Source organism: Leptosomus discolor, chromosome 5 (genome assembly GCF_034619465.1).
Source record: "Leptosomus discolor isolate bLepDis1 chromosome 5, bLepDis1.hap2, whole genome shotgun sequence".
Lineage (NCBI taxonomy): Eukaryota > Metazoa > Chordata > Aves > Leptosomiformes > Leptosomidae > Leptosomus > Leptosomus discolor.
Genome location: NC_141395.1, coordinates 70,708,579 through 70,721,268, shown reverse-complemented (window position 1 = coordinate 70,721,268; position 12,690 = coordinate 70,708,579). Strand labels below are relative to the sequence as shown.

Below are 12,690 nucleotides of genomic sequence, written 5' to 3'. Positions count from 1 at the left end.
CCAGACCCTTCACCAGCTTCATCGCTCTTCTCTGGACTTCCAAAACCAGCATTTCCAAAACCAACGCCTGGACTTCCAAAACCAGCACTTCCAAATCCAATCCTCCCTTCCAATATTTGTGAAACTCAAAGCCAAATTCACTTAGTATAGGGAAAAATCAGGCTTTAAAAACAATCACTGCAATCTTTGTCTCCCCGCAGCACCCACTATAAAAGCTGTCAACCCCTGGGGGAAATAACTTTTGGAAGAAACCCCCTGGAGCAGGGTGTTGATGCCAACCTGTGTTGTTGCTCCACCAGAGGAGCTCCTCGGGTTTGCTAGGCTGGAATGAATAATAAAACTAAGCAGCCCACTGTGGAGCAGAGCAGCCTCTCTTTGCCCAAAATATTGTCAGCAGCAGTGGCAAATCAGCATTTCAGAGGGAGGAGTAATCATTCTCAACCTAAGAATAGCCAGAATCTGGGTTATAACCAAAACCATCAGTTCTAATAGCGCCTTTTTTTAGAGCATCGATGACTGTAACGACTTTTTTGCTTATACACAAGCCCCAGGCTTTGTCTTGGCCTCTGAGATGTTCCCTGGTAACATCTCCCCCAGCTAACGTGGCTGCAGCCTGCTCGTAGCTGAAATACGGACGTCGGCACAGCCGACGTAGGAAGACTTGGACTCCAGGGTACGGCAGCACCCTTTGGTGACACCCTTCTTCAGGCGGGCGCTAGCACGCCAAATTATTCGCTACAGGGCCGGGCTGATGCTCCACCCGTCCAGATAACCCGGGAAGAAGCAAGTTTGTGCCTGCACCTACCTCCTGGTGTAGGTTTGGGGCCTCCAACATGCTTTCAATAACCTTCTCCACAGCACCAACATACACCATAGTACTATAAAGCAGAGGGAAGGTCTGGCCTCGTTAGCAGCTTGACCATGCCTAATTACCAGGCCACGTCTATGTCTAAAACAAGCAGTGAGTTTATTTAGGTCCGATATAAACCTGTGGGCGTTTATTCACCTTCCTTTCAGCTTATTTAACTGCTTCACGGAAACAATTCATTCAAAGAGGGAATAAATAGGAAGCCACAGACTGTGGTAAGCTGTTGGCTGCCGACTCGGGCTAACATGATTACTAACATGATTTTACACTTTAAGTCAATAAACTCTGCGTAGAAGCGGCCAAATAAATAGAGAAATTAAGCGACGAACACGCAAAAGTAACAACACGGAGCCAATGCAGGAGCTCCCTCAGCTCCCGCATCCCAACCAGCTGCGTTCAACGGATGGAAGAATTACCTGGATGTCACAGGGCGCCTCGTCTTCCAGTTGGGAATGGGGCTGCCGAAGGACGAGGAGGCTGGAGGCACCACGTTCTTCTTCACTATCCTGTAGCGTGTCTTAATCACCTTGTTGGCGGGGGGGCTCCTTACGAAGTGCCAGTTGCCTCCTACAAGAAAGCAAATGGAAAAAAACAGCTTGAAATTCAGGTGTGCAAGGGATCTCACCAACGTAGGTCCCACACGCAACTCTTCAACACCTGCAAAAGGGGCAAAAGACCCCTGAGGTGCATCAGGCATGGGACCACCATGGTTGATGGTAACAGAAAGGCTCTGATGGGCTTGGGTGCTACCAGCCTGGCACCAAAACTCTACCAGGTGAATCACGCATTCACCAACAATACCTTGATCCCCGACATTTACACTGGAAACAGATTTCTCCGCATTTAATCATTCCCGTTTTCATCATATTTTGCAGGATGATCTACATGCTGGTTTATTCCGCTGAATGTTTCATGCAATTAACAGTTATATGTTTGACTCTGGTTTTCCTTCACTTGATAGCTAGCAATTTTTTTCACGGCTTTAAGGAATGCATCTAATTGCCCGACTTTTATAACATACAGCTATAACTGCCCAGATAATTAAAGCTGACACTACATGCTGAGACTAAGTCTTCTGGTTTTATAACTGATTTAAAGGGACGGCTGTTTTTCTTGGAGATACTCTAATTAAAATTATTGCAAGGTTGAGAGGGGAAAAGCAGAATCATTATTTCCCCTGAAAATGTTGTACCCATCCCCATGTTTCTTCCTGCGAGAGAAAGGAGAATAAGGTGGCTTCCCAGGCAAACTGGTAATCTCAGGGTGCTGGATCTGTGTCGAAAAAAAGAAAAATAGGGGAATGCATTTTAGAGACGGTTTTGCTCCCTAGAGCAGAGGGAGCAGCTTCCCCACCTCCCTGCGGTAACGGCAATCCGTGGCTTTACAGTTTCATCCAGAGAATATTTTCCTCCTTCTGCATTTCCAAGCAAACCGGTGTCTTGCGTTGAGTTAGGGCAGCCTGAGGCACGGATTTCCACTCCCAAACTCAAAGAGTCACAACTTCTGATGGCAGAGGGGGGGAGGAGAAAATCAGGCCCTGCCATGACAGATAAATCATTGGAATTTTTCATCGTAAAGGCGACGATCACAATGCCCCTCGATACGATACTGTAAGATAAATGGTCACCGAGAAAGGAGCATATGGAGGGATTCACAGCTTTCAACGCTGCCTGTAAAGCCCCCAGCACGCTCTTGGCACCACGCAAACTATCTCTTTTATACAGCTTCAATCAAATTTGGAAGGTGCTTGATATAAATAGCCCAGCCAGCTCTCACTTGGCACCGTGCTTGCCCACGTCGCAGCCTATAGGACCTCCCGCCCCTGGTCGCACCACGCATGAAGCCAGATCCTCACACCCAAGTGTCATTTTAAGAGCGACTCTTTGACATCTCTCTGACTCCTGTGCAGGACCCCTGCTTAATTAATGCATCCAAATAATGCCTGCGTGTAAATTATTTTCTGCAGCGTCGTGGTAAGCAGCAGACTTTTGATGACACTTTCAAGACCAGCACGCTGCTGTTAACCACCAAGCATCTACAAAACCATCAGTGCCACAAAGCACACTCCAAGTCAGGGTGTGTTAAGTCAACCAGTCAATGTTGAACAAACTGAAAAGCCAGGAAGCTAACGCCAGTAACTTGAAAGAGTTTCTGGTGATTTGGAATAAAAATTAAAATAAAAGAAGTGAAAATAAACCCAGATGTTTTCTGGACTGATGTGAACCTCATGAAGTTCAACAAGGCAAAGGGTAAGGTCCTACACCTGGGTCAGGGCAAGCCCCAGTATCAATAGAGGCTGGGCGATGGATGGATGGATGGATGGATGGACGGACGGATGGACGGATGGATGGATGGACGGATGGATGGATGGATGGAGAAGAGTCCTACAGAGAAGAACTTGTGGGTGAAAAATGGGACATGACCTGGCAATGGGCGCTCGCAGCCCAGAAAGCCAACCACACCCTGGGCTGCACCCAAAGCAGCATGGCCAGCAGGTCGAGGGAGCGGATTCTCCCCTTCTTCTCTGCTCTGGTGAGATCCCCCTGGAGCACTGCGTCCAGCTCTGGGGTCCTCAGCACAAGGCAGACATGGACCTGCTTGAGTGGATCCAGAGGAGGCCACAGAAATGGTCAGAGAGCTGGAACACCTCTGCTATGGAGAAAGGCTGAGAGAGTTGGAGTTGTTCAGCCTGGAGAAGAGAAGGCTCCAGGGAGACCTTCTAGCAGCCTTCCAGTACCGAAAGGGGGTTTATAACAAAGACAGAGAGAAACTTTTTACCAGGGCCTGTAGTGACAGATCAAGGGATAACGGTTTGAAACGGAAAGAGGGCAGGGTTAGACTGGACACAAGGAAGTAATTTTTTGTGCTGAGGGTGGTGAAACGCTGGCCCAGGTTGCCCAGAGAGGTGGTGGATGCCCCATCCCTGGAAACATCCCAGGTCAGATTGGACGGGGCTCTGAGCAACCTGATGGAGTTGAAGATGTCCCTGCTCATGGCAGGGGGGTTAGACTGGATGAGCTTTAAAGGTCCCTTCCAACCCAAACCATTCTGTGGTTCGATGACCAGAGGAACTGCAGACACCCATCGCTTTAGAGGTGAGGCGAGAAGAGAGAAAGGAGACAGAAAGCAAACAGGTTTTCATTGATGTTTCCTTGTCCTGAGGATGTTTTGTGTCAGATTAAATTCTTCGGGGCAGCGAATGCACCCCCATGTAGATTTTTAAAGCTCTTTGCAAGGTTTGAGCGCTAATTACAATCATAATCGCTCCCAAGCACCGACAGAGTTGGAGCATTTTGCTTCAGAGAACTGTATTTAGGATTGCAAAACGGGAGCGACAAAAGCATGGACGTGCAAAGCCCTGCATGGCCCGACGCTGCACACACACACACGATCAAATCTCAGCTACGGTGAGGGCTGGCAACTATGAGACGCTTTTGTCACCCAAGAGGGGTGGACACATCCAGCCTCTCATGGAGACAGCATCAACCATGTACCCAAAGCAGCACTTTCACACGAGGGAAGAGATGAGAGCCACAACCCCACATCCTCCCCAAACAGCAACAGCACAAGTTGACCCTTTCCCTCCACTGCTCCGACCTTACAAAATTATTAAGCTGGGAATTTGTGGAATACATTATTATCTTTTTTTTTTTTTTTTTTTTTTCCCTTACACAAGCTCTAGCTGCCACTGATCAACCCAGAACCCCATCAAACTCCTGCCTGACATCGTCCCCCGCCTTACGCTCGCACAAGAAATCGAGGTCCCAAATCGTTGAGGCTTGCAGGCGTCCCCCCGCCTCCTTGCACAAACGGGCTGGCACCTGGTAAACTCTATTCCCCGGCAGTAATTGGATGGTGTATTCATGCCGAAGCTGCTCTTCTGAAAGTGCCTGCGTGCACGGCTCCAGCATTAACCACCTCCTGAAAGAGACTCTCCGAAGAGCTCAGTTTTCTATTATTACTTGCTAGCTGAGGGGTTTTGTGTAGATAATCATGTTATTTAGATAGGATGTTGGTTTAATTCCCTTCATTACAGGCTCCCAGGGTTGTAATTTTTTTTCTCCGCATGATGTATTCCCCGTGGCACATTTCACTCAAATCAAACACTTTACGCTTTTATTACAAACAATACCCCAGCGTCCCCCGTTATCAGCCCAGCGCACACATGCACACTCCTCGCAGAGATCCAGAGGTCAGTTCTAATGACTAATCGATCTCATTAGCTTTCCTAATTAAAAACTTTACTACCGCAATGGAAGACAAACTACAAAAAAACTGCTTGCATCATATTTGAATGGGATATGAGCATCATTTATCAGCCAGGGCTCGCAGCCCGCGCCCATCGCAACGGGTTGGTGCTTTACTCAGAGCCGTCCATCCCCCAGGCACCACTCACACTTACTGTGCCCGCAGAAAAAAATCCTGGTGCAACACTGGCCCCTGTGATGGGCCATTTGCTGCCAAAACTTCTTGCCACGGAGCTCCAAGCAGGTGGGATTTGGGACCCACCAGCGCATGCATCCTTTAGGAATGGGGTTGAATGCAACACGGTTACGAGGATCCTTATTTCTGCTCTTAATTTGCTGCGCGAGGTACCAGGAATCAACCCCCTGGGGAAGCTGAAGCAGGGAGGGCAAAAGCAGGGCTGGCTCCTGGAATGTCTGCGGGCGAGTTGGAAACAACACGAGGTCTGACCTGCTTTCTAGCACCCTTAAAACATAGAAGCACCGCAGCACCTTCAACTTTTATATCCGCCAACCATTCCAAATGGTCTCTTATTTCTATTCTGTGTCTCCTCAAAACAAATGAAGTTTTAACATTTAAAAGGGAGAGCTTTTTTCCAGCCCCAATACAAAGTGAAGAATTAAGATCACTTGCCAGGAAGTTTCAACCAAAAAAAACAAAACCTTTTGTAAAAACACATAATTACCCCCATGGCAAGAAAAATGGGGAGGGGGAACATCGACCTGCTGTTACTTACACCAAAGCCTTCATCCCTCTAAGTTCTCATTAAATCTGAATCCTCCACTTCTGCCAAAAAACGAGCAGAGGGGAGGCAGATATTAGCTAACTTTGCCTGTTTCTCAATCAAACCAGGTCCAACGGTCTCAATCCTACAATGACACAGGGCTGGCACGCAGGCAGCGGGGAACACCGCACCCTGAGCCATTTATTTCTGCGTGACTGTGCCGTTAGAGCAGCTCTCCAGGGACGGGCCAGCGCCGTCAGCCAGCCGAGACCTAATGAGCCAGCGTGCGAGTCCATGAGGCAAAAGGAAGATGCTGCTGCTCAGGGTGGATTAGGGAAACTGTAATATTCGTGGAGTAAATCCTGTCCACCTGCTGCTGGGAAAAAGGAACTTAAATAAGCAAGAGTAATTTCAGGAGCGCAGATTCCCGAACTCAAGAGATTATTGCTGCTTTAGGAAAAGGATGTGGGATAGAAAAAGCTTTCCATATGGGCACAGGCATGGAAAAAAACCTAAAGTAATCGGTGCTGTGGGCCATGACGTGACCTGGGTCCTATCAGGTCTCCTACCCTCCACCATGAACCTCCCGGTGTGTGAGTCTCTGCCAGGGCACACCGGACCACCAGCAGCTCAATTTAACACCGCTGCTGTTAAATCCCAAACCGAGGCGAGCCGGAGAAGCGGTGAGTGACAGGTACATTGATCTTCCAGCACTTGGAAGCGAGATGAGAGCGGGAACGAATGCAAATTGGGAGCAGAAGCTGTACCTTTGATACGATGCCGGTATTGTCCCCAGCTCCGGAGGAAACCTCGGGGACGCAAAGCAATGCAGCAGGGCCACCCTAAGGGACCCCCTTTTAACTCAGTCATGATGAGGCCACTAAGAAAAAAAAAGCAAAGCAGAGGCCAAAAACCTCTGATAAAAGTCAATTGCTTTTTCAAAGACAGCCACTAGGAAGAAAAATAAAGGGCTAAGGACTGTTAGTACATGTGCAAAGGATGCCACCAGCACGCCGTAACTCCCGACACAGGCTCTGATGCTCACTGAGATTGAAAAAACACTCCCTCGAAACCAAAAGCAGCTCCGAAAAGAACGGAAAATCTCTGCCGAAGGGTATTCTGAAAGCAAACACTTTCTAACGTGAAGCTCAATCCCACAAACAGCCTCGCCGCGGGATTTGCTCCAGGCCTGGAAGTAAAGATTCAGCAAAAACCACCGTTCTCACTTCCTCAGCTCCCAGAACGACGCTGCCGCTCACCTGCTACTCAAAGCAAACCCAGCAGCAGGAAAATCATCCACGGGCGGTGATGCTCTGGGACGGCACGGGACCAAACCGCCCTCCTTTCCACGGGGAAAGCTGTCTCTGACTCGAGACCTACTCAGTCTGGTAGCTCACCTTGCTCTCCCAGCACGCCTGGAGAGGAGGAGCACCCTTGTTTGCCAAACAGGTTGGGAAGCTGCCCTGCACCACGCAGTGTTAACCAAAATGTTACCGAGCAGCGTGGAAGCAGAAGGATTAAGTGGGACTTCGAAGGGTTGGGCAGCAGCAGGAGCACGCTGGGGTGGCCAGCGTCGAGGCATGGAGCAAGCCCCAGCAAGACCATGTCCCAACTAATTTCAGACCCTTCTACAATAAGGTCACTTGCCTCGTGGATGAAGGGAAGGCTGCGGATGTGGCTTTTAGTAAGGCTTTTGATCCTGTCCCTCACAGCACCCTTCTGACAAGCTGTCCGATGGTGAGATGGGCATGTACACGCTGCGCTGGGTGAAGAACAGGCTGAACAGCAGAGCTCAAAGGGTTGTAGGGAATGGGGCTATGTCTGGGTGGAGAGCGATCACCAATGGGGTTCCTCAGGGCTCCATTCTAGGGCCAGTTCTGTTCCAGTCTTATCAATGATCTGGATGCAGGGGTTGAACACACCATTAACAAGTTTTGCTGATGACACCAAACTGGGAGGTGATGTTGAGTCTCTTGAGGGACAAGAGGCCTTGCAGAGGGAACTGGACAGTTTGGAGCACTGGGCAATCATCAACGGCACAAAATTTAACAAGAGCAAATGCCACGTTCTGCACCCAGGACCAAGGTGGACGCTGCACACCAGTAGAAATGGGGAGAGGAGGTGCTGGAGAGCGGCCCTGCAGAAAGGGCTGTGGGGCTGCTGGCTGACAGCAGGCTCAGTGTGAGTCAGCAGTGCCCTGGCAGCCAGGAGGCCAACGCCCATCCCGGGGTGCATCAACCATCACCAGCCGGTCAAAAGAGCTGATTATCCCGCTGTAGTGACAAAGAAGAAGGAGGAAGAAAGAAGGAGAAGGAAAAGAAGGAAGAGTTCCAACTGGAAGAGACCTACAACGATCATCTAGTCCAACTACTGACCAGGGCTGGACTAGATTTAGCATCAGTGCGGCCTCACCTCAAATACTGTGTGCAGTTCTGGGCCCCACAATTTAAGAAGGACATGAAGGTCCTTGAATGCATCCAGAGAAAGGCAAGAAAGCTGGTGGAAGGGCTGGAAGGTGGCCTATCAGGAGCGGCTGAGGACTCCAGGATTGTCTAGTTTGGAGAGGAGGCTGAGGAGCGACCTCATGGCTCTCTGCAGCTTCCTGAGGAGGGGACATGGACAGGAAGGTGCTGAGCTCTCCTCCCTGGGATCCAGGGACAGGATTTGTGGGGACAGTACAAAGCTGCATCAGGTAGGTTCAGGCTAGAGAGTAGAAAATATTTCTTTCCCAAGATGGTGCTCAAACACAGAACAGGCTTCCTAGAGAGGTGGTCGATGCCCCAAGCCTGTCAGTGTTTAAGCAGCATTTGGACAAACATTGCCCTTAATAACATGCTTTAACTTTTGGTCAGCCCTGGAGTGGTCAGGCAGCTGGACTAGATGATCACTGTAGGTCCCTGCCAACTAAACTGTTCTATCTAAAACACGATGTGCAGCTTCAGGACAACACAGTATCAGGATGATAAATATAAGCTGAAAAGGATCCAGACAACAGGAGCAATAACACAAATCCACAGCAAACTCCTCAGCTCTTTTTACCTCAAAGACATTGGAAATGGAAACGTGCTGCCTAAGTTACCACGGACTATTAGAAGAAAAGGAAATTTTACAACCATGACAGAGGCAGGAAACATCTCCAGCATGCAAGGAGCTGGTTGCAGCATTCCTGCCCAAAAACTACAGGTAAAGTGGAGGCACACGCAGTGCTACTGAAGAGCAGTTTAACAAGAGCACATTGAGGAAGACAGACATTTTCTCACCCACGATGCAAGCTGATGACTCGCTAAGCCTTGCCAAGGTTGTCATGACCCCACTGAGCCCAGCACCTTCACTCTGCACCCTCAGAACAGGCTCTGCAGGCTGAAAAAGCCTTGGGAACTCACCATCTCATCAAGAACAGCCTCAGGAGGAATCTCAGGTAGGTTCCCAAGATACGCTGGGCAAGAAGCTATTTTGCACCATGCGCAATACAATGGGAGGGCAAGGGATGCAGGGTCAAAGCCAGTGAGAGGCATTGATCCAGTCTCAGATGAGCTTCAGATGGTGGAGCTGTGTTACCCACCAGCCCTTTGCTTCTCAACAAGACAGCAGGCAGAGACAGGGAAAATCCATGGAAAAATCCCAACCATCACCCTCGTCCTTCCATCACCCCCGTGGTGAGCTCGCACCAGCAGGCATGAGTAAATTCGGTGGCAGAAGAGGGATTTGCAAGCAGGAACAACCTCAACAGCCAAAGCACAGTAGGAAATCCCGACAGCAAGGATGCACCAGCTCCCCTCCTGCTGTGACAGCCGATTACAGTGATTAGGGGTCCCAACCATCACCCCTCTTATCAACCTAGAGCCTTGTGGTATCTGCTTTTCTACAGCAGCAGAAACAATGCTTTCTCGGTGATTAATCATTAGTGAAGGACTCAAGACCCTAATTTTTGCTATAAAATTAATCTCTAAAGAGAAGTGATGTCACGCTATCAGAGCAGGAGGAAAGCTAAAAATCCCAGAATTTAAAACCCTACATCCCATCTTCTTCACCCATTGCTATTTTCCCAACTGTGAAATAGGTTGGTTGGTGGAGGCATACCTTAAGCTCAGTTTCTTGAGGGGAAAACAAAATAACAGGATGTTCAAGGCCAGGTTGGACGAGGCTTTGAGCAATCTGGTCTAGTGGAAGGTGTTCCTACCCATGGCAGGGGGCTGGAACGAGATGATCTTTAAGGTCCCTTCCAACCTAAACCATTCTGTGATTCTATGAGTCCACAACATGGCTTTGCTGCAAGGTTTGCACCAAAACTTTGCAAGACACTTTGAAGATGGGATGTCCCAAGTATTTATTTTTCTTTTTCCTTAAAGACAGCGAATTTTAAAATGTTGTGCCATTCAAGCATGTCAAGGATGCCAGTATTTTTTAAAAGAAAACCCAATCCCAAATATTTTAGCACTTATGATTGAGACTGAGAGCAGCGTTGAGTTGAGGAACCATGGGGCTCGCAGTGACACAAGCAGCTGAAGTCCCCCCAGAAGGTCCAAGACGGCTCTGCCAGCACATCTCCACGGCAAGGGGCTCTGCAGCAAGCCAGCGGAGATGAGATCTGGTTTTAGGATGAGTTTTGTTCTCTTTTGTTAAGGTAGGCAGCAGCTTCCCCCTGTTCCCATATTGGACTCGTGCACAGCAATAGGTATTTTGCAAACAGCACTTGAAGGGGAACATGCTGACCGGGCTGCCACGAGCTGTGCTGTGCTTGCACAACCTGCCGGTCCCACGCTGAAGCCATCACATTTGGGGCCGCTGAGGATTCACTGGGAGCCTCATGAAAAATAATGCTGATGCCAGCTGCTGATAAAATAGCGATGTCCACAGCATCCTCCCCGAAACCAGGAGGGTGAACTACCTTGGTACAGACAGAGGGATGTAAAGAAACACTCCCCATCCTTTCGCCAAGTATTGCTTTCTCGGAGAGACTTTTGCTCGTCGTTGGGGGCAGAGGTGGCAGAGCAACCCCAGCACCCAAAGCCCCTGGGGATATCCCCATCCCCGACACCCCATGCTTCCCTGGGTGAGAAATACTGTGGATGGGAAGGATGCAGCAAATGGAGGAGGGAAAAAAATGAGAAAGGTCGAGAGAAGACGGGCTAAACCAAGAGGACAGCAGCTGGTTCTGGGGACCAGATGTGGGAACAGAGTGCGTAAAATAGCAATTACACTGAATAATTTGCGAGAAAAAGGAAAGGTCCCAGAAGTTAAAAGCTAAGAGTCACTAAGAGCCAGAGTAGCTCTGCCTCCAATGGCCTTAATAAAAAAACCTTGTGCAGCTCCAGAAGCAGCTGTGGACCTACCCAACTCATGCATGGACCTTTCAAGAATCATATTAATGGATCATGCATCAAATGACCTTGCAACGACAATAAATCCGTGAGTGAACCTGAATAACGTTCCATCACAGCTCCTACACCCAAAAGCAAACTGTTTTGGTGTTTCCTGCTACACCAGAGCACCTGCAAGATGTCAGCCTTGAGCCCCGCAACTCCGCTGCCTTTTGTTCTGGCTACCAACTTGGCCAAGTCCCTAGAGTTAACAAAAGGATTTGGGATTACTGTAATACTGTTACGAATTCAGTGTGAAAGCAGACACCAGTATTACAGGATGATTATCACAGAGCGTGTTCAATATGTTCACACAGAATGGCACAGCAAGAGGTTAATTATATTGCTCCTGGAATCAGCTTCCAAAAGGACCATCCTTCGGTTTAAGAGGGGAATTTAATTTTCACACTCATTCAGTTCTGAGCTCTTTCAAGAGCAACGGCTATTTATGCCAGAATGTAAACGATGGTTTATGATCATGAACTGCTGCTTAATAGGAAATAAATCCAATTGATCAAAAGTGCTTTACCTGTGACCCCAAGCAAGACTGCTGTTCAGGCTGTGATATTCGCAGAGGACACGAGAAGCACGGGCTTGAAACGTTTTAGCAGGTTCCAAACCCATTGCAGTATTTGCTTAGCACGGCAGCCACTTTCAGCTGGGAACATTTGGGGAGTTAATACCAAATCTGCTTCGCTAATTCCTTTACGCTGAACGGACCGCAGGCAAAGCTGAAGTTAACGTCACCCATCAGGCACGATGCTGCATTGGCAGGGTGGCACTTCCTACAGATCAACTGTAAGGAAATACCCATTTTAGCAGGCAAGGTATTAAAATCCACATATACTATTCAAACGAACTGCACGCGTCTCAGTACGCACCCAAAATTCTTGTTTTTAAGTGAACAGAACAGTACTTTTGTTTCCTGGAAATACAGATTGGGAGCAATGGGGAAAGCATCGCCCAGCTTCAAGGGAAAAAAAAAATCAAGTGATGCAGGCAGCAGGTCAAGGGAGGGGATTCTCCCTCTCTGCTCCGCTCTGGTGAGTCCCCCTGGAGCACTGGGGTCCAGCTCTGGGGTCCCCAGCATAACAAAGACATCAAAGACCTTTTGGAGCGGGTCCAGAGTAGGACTACAAAAATACTCAGAGGGCTGGAGCACCTCCCCTATGAGGACAGGCTGAGAGAGTTGGGGCTGTTCAGCCTGGAGAAAAGAAGGCTCCAGGAAGACCCTCTAGCGACCTTCCAGTACCTAAAGGGGGCTACAGGAAAGGTGAGGAGGGACATTTTACAAGGGCAGGTAGTGATAGGACAAGGGGTCATGGCTTTAAACTGAAAGAGGTTAGATTTAGAATGGACATAAGGAAGAAATGGTTTACAACGAGGGTGGTGAGGCACTGGAACAGGTTTCCCAGAGAAGTTGTGCATGTCCCCTCCCTGGAAGAGTTCAAGGTCAAGCTGGATGGGGCTTTGAACAACCTGCCCATGGCAGA

At 48.9% G+C, this 12,690-nt stretch overlaps 1 protein-coding gene across 1 annotated transcript in view; it reads right to left on the bottom strand.

Annotated features, from left to right (window-relative positions):
• The window catches only part of ZC3H3 (zinc finger CCCH-type containing 3), a 186,677-nt gene that overhangs the window by 108,132 nt on the left and 65,855 nt on the right, over nucleotides 1-12,690 (bottom strand). Inside the window, exon 4 of the mRNA XM_086465474.1 lies at nucleotides 1,285-1,435. Coding sequence (XP_086321600.1) covers nucleotides 1,285-1,435 — 151 coding nt within the window. The remainder of the gene's footprint in view (nucleotides 1-1,284; nucleotides 1,436-12,690) is intronic.